At 39.5% G+C, this 12,109-nt stretch overlaps 1 protein-coding gene across 2 annotated transcripts in view; it reads left to right on the plus strand.

Moving 5' to 3' along the window:
* Positions 1 to 12,109, plus strand: part of gpc5c (glypican 5c) — a 281,178-nt gene that overhangs the window by 24,861 nt on the left and 244,208 nt on the right. For both annotated transcript variants that reach the window (XM_036555964.1, XM_036555965.1), the window contains exon 2: positions 5,790 to 5,951. In XM_036555964.1, the coding sequence (XP_036411857.1) occupies positions 5,790 to 5,951 (162 nt within the window). The remainder of the gene's footprint in view (positions 1 to 5,789; positions 5,952 to 12,109) is intronic.

The following is a 12,109-nucleotide window of genomic DNA, read 5'->3' on the forward strand; positions in this document are numbered from 1 at the left end:
GAAAGCAGGAGCAGCTCTGTGCCAGGGCTCTTCACTGAAAGACTTGATGTAAAACTAATGCATGCAAGGAGAAACATGTTAATCTTGGGTTACAATCTTAAGATAAATACGGAAGATTGTCATTTACAATCTTCATCCATCCAATCTTTGTTTCATCCATGGCAGCCAAAAAAATCTAATGTTCATGTTAGGCGCTGTTAGACTAAAGCTAACATACTATAGGAATCCCATAGGAGAGCTAGCAGAAATTAGCTTTATGAGATTTAGCAAAGGTAGGCCACACTCCGGAAGGGACATCTCTGAGGAATGGATTTCCCTTCTCCAATGCTTGAAATGCCATTCTGTTTAGTCATTCTCCTTTAGCTCTTGACAAATGCAACCCTGAGTTTCTTTGTCTCATGTCAGATTGTGTAAGCCATTGTGGTGTCTATTAGCTGTGGCATTGTGGGTGGAAAAAGTACCAAGCCCAAGGAATGCAGTATGGTTTTGAGAGCCAAACATATAAAACACTTTGTCAAGCATTCCAAAGCTTCTTATGTAGTTCAATATAAAGATTCCAAGAACAGTTTTTTGGAGTGATGTTACAGACCAGTGGTCACCAGCCCTGTACCTGACCTACCTTTCTGTAGGTTTTACCTCCAGCCAAAATCTAACATGCCTCATTCAGGTAATCAGGGATTTCTAAAGGCAAAAATTAGACAGATATGACCAGGGTTGGAGCAACACTCTGCAGAAACAGGGATGGTAGTCACTATCATAGCGGAACCACCTTTGGTTCCCTAAAGCAGTGGTAGTCAACCCTGCTTTGTGTATTTTAGTGTTGTCCTGACTCTGAACACACCTTGTCCAACTAATCAGCTCAATAAAAAGCCCTTCTTGAGTTGAAGTGGGTGTGTTAGAATAGGAAAAACAAAAAATGTGCAGAGCAGGGGGCCTACGGAGCCGGGGTTGAGAACTGCCGACGTGAAGAACCTTTCAGTAGATGTTTTTAAATCTCCACTGTGTAAACTTTTTTTGTTAAAATTGAATTGAAAATGTAAATGAAGTGTTCAAATTGGACAAACGTCCAAACTTTTTGAAGTTTAAAGAACATTTACATAATGTAAAGCTTCTACAATGTTTTTTTTTTATTCCTAGAATCATATGACCGAGCCAAAAAACATTTAGGAACCTTTATTTTATATGTGTGTGATAGATTAAAGCAGGGGTCGGCAACACACGGCTCCGGAGCTGCATGCGACTCTTTTACTGTCCCGTTGCGGCTCCAGAGCAGAATTAGATTTTTGTGTAAAAATAAAATGATCCTCCTTTGCAGTAAAATAAAGCTCTGCCGATCATTCTAACACAGTTTTAACAATAAATGGTCTTAAAAGCTGGAGTTAATATATATAACTGCTAATTCACCCTTTAGCCCTAAAGGTTGGCGCACAGAGTGATGGTCACACAGCAATGCAGACAGCAATCTCACCTAGCTAGTAGCCAACAAAACGGCAAAGAGAGATTTAAGACGAACATGGATAATAGGACATTAACACAAACTGAGACATATTTACAGCCAAGATGGTGAGACGTTACTTCAGGGAAATGGACATGAAATGTTGTGGCTCCCAATATAGTTTGTTGAAACTTGACAAAATGGCTCTTTTTACTATTCGGGTTGCCGACCCCTGGATTAATGACTAATGCTCAGACATTGTCTTGTGGTCACGTGTCTATACTTATAGGAAAAAAAAGCAGCAGCTAAGATACTGTGTGTCTGTTTACTTCACAGCCTTAGAGATGTTGTTCTTCAGGGGATTTTTATTGAATGGTGGAAACTCAGTGAACACTTGGAATGCATAAATGTTTTTGCATGGTTTTCTATAGTATGCATGTATGCTATGAAGTATTGCTCTAAGAAAAAAAAAAGGATTAATTGATATAGACCTGCGATGTAATGTGGACGTTCTTTAAACGTTTAGAAAAGACTGTTCACACACATCTAATTCACAAAAGTGGTTCTTTAAAGGACCTTAAGTTTCTTAAGGGAACCACATGTGGTTCTTCTATGGCTGTGGTCCAAAATTTTGGGCAACTTTTATTTTTAAAAGTGTAGTCAAGAAAATACTTTAACTTTGTGTTGTCAGATGGTGTGGCCCTGGACGTCCAGCTACTGGGCATTTAAAGGAAAAAAAGCACGTAGATTAGGGAATTTGTGCGTCTTCAGATTTCCTCAAATCCAGTTTAAACACCTAATAAGCTCATTGAGGCCTAAAGCTTCTTAAACGTCCATCTCCACTGTGACTGGCCTGATTAAAAGGAAGGATAAATGGCTGAAACTCAGATGGTCTACTTGAGCAGCAGGGGCCACCATGTGGCTTTATTACCTAGTCTGCCCAGTTCTTTCTTTCCTTTCATATACCTGATGGGCTGCTTGATGTCTAAATTTTTGGTCTGAAGTCTATTTCAGTGTAAAAGTTGGACACCTGGCTTCAGGTACTGCTGTGTGTTGTGAGCTGCTGTCTTATTTCCAATGAGGACTTCAACTCTCTTTAATGTGGAAACGATGCATAAATGATTCATTGAAATAAAACCACAATCTGTAGTTCTTCCAGCTGGAAGTTGTCTAGTTGCACAAATCCAGGACCAGCCCCACCCATTTAAATCCAGAGCATTGACCATTAAAAGAGAAAGAGAAAACTGACCTTAGTTGACACTAAAAGAACAACTACTTCTGATACATCAGAAATTATTGCAAGTGTACTGAGCATTGAAACACCATCAACAGCTGGCATTAATGGATTCTAACGTTGTGCCATTAAAACATACAGAAGTGGAGTTGCCAGTGCAAACTACCATTACAGTGCAAGGTTTCTTAGTAAACCTCAAGCTAGTCTGGAGGCAACCATGATTCGGTCTCTCCAAGTGTAGGTTTGGGCTTTAGGCAGCATCCTCTGATGTGCCTGAAACTATCCGAACCACAGAACAGTGTTCCAGAGTTTTCTAAGTGTCCAGTCTGACTGCCAGCATGGCCTGATCAGAGCCAAATGCCTTGATTATGTCTCTCTCTCCTCTCTCTTTCTCCTCTCTCTCTCTCTCTCTTCTCCCTTCTTCTCTGTTTCTCTTTCTGTCTCTTCCTGTGTCTCTCTGACTCTCTTTCTTACTTTGTGTCTCTGTCTTTACTCTGTCTCATTGTGTTTCTCTCTTGTTCTTGCTGCCTCTCCCTCTCTCTCTTATTCTGTCTATCCTTGTCTTTCTTAGTCTCTGTCTCTCTGTCTGTATCTTACTCTGTTTCTGTTTCTCTGTTTCTGTCTGTTTTACTCTGTCTCTCTTACACTGTCTCTCTTAATCCCTGTATCTCTCTAATTCTTTTTCACTGTCTCTAACTCTGTCTGTTTCTTTTACTCTCTTTCTCTTTGTCTCTTACTCTTTTTGTCTGTCTTACTCTTTTACTTTTTCTCTCTTACTCTGTTTGTTACTCTCTGTCTCTATCTCTGTCTCTTATGCTCTTTGTCTCTTTCTTTCCTTCCCTCTCTTACTTTCTCTCTTTCTGTCTGTGTTTTTTTCTCTCTCTGTCTGCCTCTCTCTGACTCCTTGTCTCACTCTTTTCTCGCTCTCACTTTCTCACTTTCTCTCTCTCTATTTTCTACTCTGTTTTTATCTCTACCTCTCTCACTTTTCTCTCTCTTTCTCTCTATCTGTGCTTGTCTTCCTTTGTTAGTTCTAAGAGCAGTGGAGAATTTGGAGAAGCAGAAGAAAGTGCAACTGAGAGATGAGATGGGAGATGAAGTTGAGAGGAGCGAGGGACCAAAAGGATAGATAGGCAGAGAGAGGGAGAACTAGACAGTTAGGAGAGGGTTGGGGGATAGAGGACAGTTATGACTTCACTCCACTGGGACACACAGCAGCTGGTGCGTCCTGGATAATTAAACCACAGTGATGCGTAGCCAGGGCATGCAGCAAGAGAGGGAGAAAGAGAGAGTGGGTGAGAGCTATCCACCCCTATTGTGTTTCAGGGCTGGATTTGGAACGAGTGGCACAAGGCTTGGTTCAGGGTTGAGGAGGGATAGTGAGAGAGTGCTAGAGAGACATTTCTTGGGGTCGAGTTTCATCGGATAGGCCCCCTATCTCGCTCCTCTACTCCCCCCTGCTGAGGGCCAAGGTGCTGCGTGTGATCCTGGGCCTCTCTCTCTTCAAGAGGTTCAGTACCACAGCGGTTAATTCTGTCTGTGATGTCAGTATGGCGTGCATGTGTGTGTTTAACCCTTAGAAGTCACACTTATCACCAGCCATAACAAAAGCATGCTGGAATTTTTATATGAATCATAGCTTATTGTATTCTGTGGAAACTGCAGGTTCTAAATGTTCAGTCAACACCGCATTTGTGTTTGCAAGTAGAAGAGAGATTTTATGATCTGAATTCAATTAATTTTTTTGCATAATGTCCTGTTTTGCAGAATGAAAAACATCCTTTACCAAAGGAAATTAAAATGTGAATGGAATTAGTGAAGTAATTGGGTAATTAATTTTGTAATTACATTTATATTGCATAGCAAAATGACAAATCACTCTAGAATCCAAAAGTAAATGTACATAACTATGTTTTTACTTGCATGCTTACTAGTGGTGTCAAAGTTAATGCATTAATAATGCGCTGGCGCTTTTTTTTAATGCTTTTAACACATTTTTCTTATTTGATTCTTTCAGTAATCTGTAGTTTCAGCGTGATGCCCAGCGGCTTGTGCAGGTCATTCTTGTAAAACCACGTCAAACCATGTCCATGAGTATTTGTTTATCTGCCTGATGATTTTGAGTTCATAAAATTTAGGTCAGTTGATATTCTACATTGTACACAAAAAATTTTCTTTACTGCAAAGTCGCTGGGCATCACGCTGAAACTACAGATTATTGAAAGGATCAAATACCGTCGCTGTTGGAAAAAAAATCTTATCTCCATTTTTTTTTATAGTTTTTTTACTCTCTTACATAACTTGAAAATGCTACCTGCCCTTTAAATTGTGGGAAAATTTCTTGGTGAATAATTTCCATTTCAAGTGAAGAACATTTCCTCCCCTGTAAAGTTACCATTTTGGAGATACAGTTCAGACTGTGATGATATTCTTTTACTTTAATGTTTTGTGGTGCAAGTAAAATATCAATGGTTTGCTGCAATAATGAGATGATAAAATTGTGAAAAGAAAAGAAAAGTTGGGGTAAAAACATTTACAGACCATTATGATAATGAGAATTTGATTGAATTGGAAAATGTTACTAAAATTCTCATTTTAAAAATGTATTTAAAATCTATTAAATCATTCAGGGTTATTTTACAGCCAGACATCTTGGCTTGTATATCCAAAAAGAGAATGTTAACATTAGGGAACTGGAAAGCACCAGTTTCCTACGAAACAAGACACAACTCAGCAGCAAGATAGCAAAAGGCTAGAGTTGGATGTTGAAGTACTTTATGTGATAGACAGCACTGAGTGACCCTTGCTGCATTTAAGTGTGTGTGTGTGTGTGTGTGTGTGTCAGCCCTAATTTAAGGGGCTCTGATAGCACACAGCATTAGATCATCATCCTAATGAGGATGTGAAAAAGATATTAATAGAGTCTTATGGCTAAGCTGGTACATTAAATGATATAACTGTCTGCTCTGACAGACTGTGTTCAGTGGGTGGCTGGTGATGAGGGGGGGTGTGTCGAGCTTTATGACTGTATGCATGTTAAGCACTGTAATATATTGTGTGAAATAAAACTGAACACAAAATTGTTCTGTCTCTCTCTCTCTCTCTCTCTCTCTCTCTCAGATGTGGACCTGTTGGTGTGTAAGCACGATGGTCCATCTTGCTGTACTCGGAAGATGGAGGAGAGCTATAGAGTGGCTGTGGTGAGAGAGACTGTGCAAAACATCAGGTCATACAGCTTCGAGCTCAAGTTTCTGCTCTCGGGACATGCTGCTGCCTTCCAGGGTATGGATAAATGAAAAAAGGGATGGGAAGACAAAATGATGGTTGCATGTATTGGTTGATGGAAGGGTAGATGGAAGGATGGATGGAAGGAACAACTGAACAAGTGATGAGTGCGTGGTTGGGGAGATGGAAGGATGGAACCACTGATTAAGTGATAGTTTCATGGATTGGTAGGTGATGGCTGAGAGGATGGATGAATAGAACAACTAACCCTGGTCATATATGGGTAGATGGATGGAATGTCTAACCTGATGATAGATGCATGGATGGATGGATGGATGGATCGATTGATGGAGAGACTGACTGATTGATAAATACATGAATGGATGGATGGATGGAAGGAACAATTGATCAAGTCATGTATGCATGGATGGGTGGAGGGAATGTCTCACCGAATGATAGATGCGTTGATGGATGGGTGAATGGATTGATGGAGAGACTGACTGATAAATGCAAAGACTGGTGGATGGGTGAACGTATCCATGGACAGAACTGACCAAATGATAGTTGCATGGATTGGTGGCTGTGTTGATGGATTGGTGCATGGTTGGAGGGAACAACTGACTAAATGCTAGATGCATTAATAAATGGATAGATGGAAGTGTGGAACAACCGACTGAGTGAACAATACTGAAAAGAAATGCAGTCCTGAAAGTGATCAGAAAAGAAGACAATATGGATATTGTGAAATTTACTGTGCAGTAATTATTCTGTGAAAGCTGAATAGAGCAAGAATGAATGGATAGATTGGCAGACAGATGATCTGAGGGACGGTTACATGGTGGATGAATTTGGCTAACAGTTGGATGAGTGGTTGATGTTATGTTTGTGCAGTAAAGTGGATTGAAATGGCCTTGACTGACTGAGAAATGTTGACAGGTTGGTTCATTATGTGTTTCAAGCCCCCAACCACAAAAACACTCATATTCCATATAAATACTCACAAACCACATGTTTCTGCACGGGGGAGTTGCCTCTGTTCTGATCAATAACCAAACATAACAATGGAAAACACAATACTTTCTCTGTTTCTGCGTTTTTAGAGAACTGAAGTCTATCCCAGTGGAGACCTGCTTCTCCAGCCAAATGCTTCTTTTAGAGTTTATAGGCCTGGCTGTCTCCTGACTGGCTGAATGCAAAGATGCTAACCTTAGTGCTTGTGGTTTGGCTGCTTGTGACTGGTGAAAAGAGTGCACAAAATTTATTCTTTGAGGTTTTGGCTAATGATAATTAGTTCACGTTAGCTATGTGTGATTGGCTGAAGGCTGTGAGAGTTTTTTGCATTTTTTATTTATTTATTTTTCTAGCTGTGGTTGCATTTGATTTGCACCCAGACACATAACTGAGCATGGCGAAAGAGGTGCGCACTCAATTTCAAGCTTTATGCCCCTTAGACTGCTGAAAATGGATAGTTAAAGCAGCTGGAAAAGCATGTGGATAACCAAAGTAATTCTGACTATTGTTTTTCTTTCCTTCTCTTTTTGAAAGTCATATAGTTCTTACTATCTTTCTTTCTTTTTCATGTTCCTAATACTTTTAGACTTTTCTCTTTTTGAACTTCAGACACACTTGATATCTGTTTTATTTAGCCTAGACCTTAGGACTATTTGTACAGGAATTTGGCCTAACTTGCCAACTAGCCCATGGCAGTGTCAGAGCTTAACTAGTGGTCAAAGTAAGGCTTCCTGGACCAGCTGGTGACCAAATAGCTCTGGTTCCTTCAGCTAGGGTGAAATATTGACTAAAATGTTGTTTATAATTCCAGAGACTCTCACACAATTACATAAACAGCTGCTGTGTAAACATGCAAAGTCAAACGTAACTACATAACTATGAAAATGAAAGCATATTTCAGCCTGAAGGCCGTTCCCTTTCATTTCCTCCAACGTGGACTTTTCCACTGCGGCTCGGACAGAAATTAATTGCTTTAAAGGAAGAAAGAGAGATGAATTATTGTAATAAATACAGTATGTAAAAAATGCAATATATTCTAAAAAATATTAGCCCCATAGCCACTACGTAAAATTACTGTATAAACCATAATTACATTGTCCATAACAGAGTTCTGCAACTGCTTTAAGATTTGAAGTGTTGTCAAGCCAGCTTAAAGCTTGTCTGCCAACTTTACTTTTCTATTTATAATTATAATCCAGCTTATTGGATATTGAATGAAACCTGATGACGGTGAGGTCAAAGTGAAATCAATGGGTGGGTAACTTAACTGCTCAAGAACGTTCCACTTTTTGGCCCTGAAACACACCACAGTGGCTTTAGCTGCATGTTTCTGACTTAAACTTTCAGCTTAAGTCAGTACAACCTTGGATTGTCTGTCTCACATTGGTGGATAACTTTTTACAAGGATATCACCATGGCAACTTGCGCTGCAAGCCTACCCTACTTAAGGGCTAGTTAAGCTTCAGTTCCTGGAGCCACCAGGGCAGAGTCTTTGACCAGTCAGGGACAGGAACCTCTCTGGTCCTTTTGGGCCACTTTTGTATTAGATTTGTTACGTTTGTGCCAATCATGGGAGTATCTAGTGGGTCTTAAGGCTTTTGCTTAGATCTGGCAGCATTATTACAATGTAAACATTAGTGTCATGTGTCCTAAGTCCCGTCCTACAGCTTTAACATTTATTTAGCAACCTATAATGTAGCCTCTCTTTTCTTGAGGCTTACTTTTGGTGAGATCATGCTAAAGTATTCTTCTCCACAGATGTCTTTAACACATCTGTGCGTGCTGGAGAATGTTCTTCAACAGTTGAAAATAGGTTTTCATCATTACTGAAAAGATTGTTCCATCATCCCCTACTATGGTCTGCCAGATTTTTTGGTATTGCTAAGCTCACCAGTGCATTCTTGCTTCATATCAACATACCAAACAGTTTTTATTTTGACACATCGAATGTTTTGACTGTGTTTCTGATTGGCAAGCATTTTTGCCATTGGCATTTCTTTGGTTCTCACATTGAGAGAAAACAGCAACAGATTCCAGATGCAAATGAAAAGGGATTTAAACATGTAATATGATTTCTCATGTTTGTCGTCTCCTAAATATTTTAGTTTAGTGTGACACAACTTTCATATAGTGTGGCTCTTGTCCAGGTCCTTTTTCCCCTTCAGCTTCGTAGAAGTGCTTCCATACGCTAACTCCGGCGCCGGCAACATACGGCTCTTTTACTGTCCTGATAAAAATAAAATAATGCTCATTTGCAGCAAAATAAAGCTCTGCTGATCGTTCTAACACTGTTTTAACAATAGATGGCCTTAAACGCTGCTAATTCACCACCCTATAACCCTGAAGGCTGGCGTGCAGACTGCAGGTCACATAGCAATGCAGAGAGTCTCGGCTAGCTAGTAGATAATAAAAAGGCAAAGAGAGAGATTTAAGATGAACATTTGGAGACAAATGGACTTATTCGCATTTATAAGCACTGCAGTTGGTTTTCTGGAATGTTAAACCTGCAGTGAGAGACTGTCAAACACTGAAATGTCGCGAAGCTGAAGTCAGCTTCTTGTTCAGAATGTCACGTTCCACCTTAAATATTGCCGCATTTACATTTGCCGCCTCAGTGAGAATTTAAGGTGGGACGGGAAAATTCGAACAAGAAGCTGGAGAATGAGAAGCGACTTCAGCCACGTAAAACAGTAGAACGTTAAGAGAACTTTTGAAGAAAAGTTTTCTGGTGGACATGGGAGGAAAGTGGCTTTGGCTAAAGCTTGAAGCAGAGCAAAGTAAGTCTGCATTTTCTTTTATATTTTTTAACCTATACTTGGACATCAGCACATACTGGACATTAAATGTTTTGGCTCCCAAGGTGGTTTCATTTTTGTTGAAAGGACAAAATGGCTCTTCTTAACGTTTGGGTTGTCGTCTTCTGACCTAACTTTTAATGCAGAGGGTGCTGGTTCGATTTCTCGCTCATCCAGTTGTGTTTTTGTTATGTGCCGTCACAGACAGTCCGGACGCTGCACTTTCGCACTTTCAAGTTCCACCTTTGCATTCCATCAACATTACGTTATCAATTAAAATTTAGAAAATCGAAATTTGACATTTGTGAATCGATTCCCCCCACCCCTAATTGTTTAACTGTCAAACTTCAACATCAGTTTCTTCTTCATCTCTAATAGAACTCACGTGAATTTAGTCTTATATGCTATAATTTAAGAGCATACATGCTTCCTAGAGTAGAACACTTGAGTGATGTTGCTAACTTATTTGCAGTCGACTGTCACAAAATAAAATAATTACATAAGCACATTTAGCTGGCTAATGTTAGTTAACACAGACGCTAGCTATCTAACACTAGTCTTGTTGGATTTAATCTAAACTTTCTAGGCTCTAGATAGTCCACTTTATCTAGTTAATTTTATTAAGAAGAGGGACAGCATAGGCTAGCTGACAGTTTTTGGTCTACCACATTAGCTACTTAACAAGCTGACATTAGTGCTAGCTACCCAGCTACATTATTTTATCACTATTATTATATCATTTTAGCAAATGTGCCATTGAAATATGCTATTTATGTTCAACTTCTGATCCTTAAATATCATTTTATTGGTTTGTTTGCAGTGTAGGAGTTATATTTAAAAGTGGAATTAGTCATTGTCGTATTTTTTCTGTCGTTATTTATTTGAAGAACTAGCAAGAACTGGCCTGTCAACTGTGTCTTATCACAACTCAGGTTTGAGCTAGCTAGCTATACAATGCTAAGTCTATTCCACAGCTAAATTAAGGCTGGGCTACTCGCAGCAAGATTGATAGACATGTAGATGCACCTCTCTGTCCTGATTGATGGGATTTTGGTGGTTTGCACCTTTTGTCTTTTCCCTTGGGCAGCCACAGAGATGGGATTTTCTTCCTTTGAGCATATATTTTATTGAAAGCTACAGAAGTGTGAGGAAAATGCAGAAAGAATGTAAAATCACTGACTTCACCTTTAAAAATGTATTCAAGGCGTGTGGGATTACATTGGGTTATCTACTGCGTGGAATAATGTCTAATATAAATAAAGGTCAGTTAGCAGTGAGTGAGGTATGTGAAGATTCTGCTGGTTTCTAGTTAAGCCTCCAGTGGTCTGCAGCCTGTGGGCCTGTTCTGGTGGAAAGCTTCAGCTGAAAGCGAGCGCTCCCGCGAGTCGTAGAGCTTTAACGAGCTGGTCAGTGTTCCGCCACCTCCTGTTTGCTTTGGCAGCCGGTGCTGGCCACCGCTGACGCTCACTACACGCTCATTCATGTGTGTCCGCCCCTGTGTGAGTGAATGAATGCTGAAACATAATTAGCGAGATATATGCACACACACACACACACACACACACACACACACACACACACACACAAATTCAGAGGCACACAGCACAAGTTCAAAGAAACACACACACTCAAAGGCATACATTCAGACACTGAAATTTGTTTTTACTATATAGTTGTATTCAGAAGTTTCATTTAAGGGAAAATACAGAGAACACACTTTACTCACTCATTTTAATGCACAAGTACACTTTATTTGCTGAAATTAATTGGGGGGAAAAAAATAAAACATACAATTTTTTACATATTTTATTTTTTCCAATATGTCAAACTTAGCAAATATAGAAAAAATGTGCACTAAAATTAGCAGAGCATTAGCATTTTTCTTTCCCTCTGTAGAGTATGTTTTCACTGAAAAATTTGTAAAACGTCAATTGGACCAGCGGTATTCAGACATCTACATACTACTGCATAAGCTAAGCTCTTTGTAGAAAATATGATCCACTAAAATAAGTGCCAGATCCAATCTAGAAGGTGCTTCATTTGGCTTGTGTTGGCATAAATAGAGGACTACCTTATAGAACATGTCTGTCCTTAAAATCATTAGCTGCAGCAGCAGTTTATTTTTACTTAGTTTGACAGTTAAACATCTAACAAGTCAGTTAAAAAAATGAAAATCAAATCCGAGTGTGAGAGAACAGTTGGCTAGAGTTAACCTGTATTCAACTTGATTTTCTGTCACAGTCTTATACTAGCCTCCAAAACTGCAACAAAACCTTATTTTATACAGGTAAACCGCATGGGTTGACACCTGTGTTTATACAGTGTAAGGAGAGGGGTTTTGTGTCCTATGTTCCATATGTACTATGAAGGGAACATTCAGCTGGACGTTCAAACTGCAGTCCTACAGTT

Source organism: Colossoma macropomum, unplaced genomic scaffold, assembly GCF_904425465.1.
Source record: "Colossoma macropomum unplaced genomic scaffold, Colossoma_macropomum, whole genome shotgun sequence".
Taxonomy (NCBI): Eukaryota; Metazoa; Chordata; class Actinopteri; order Characiformes; family Serrasalmidae; genus Colossoma; species Colossoma macropomum.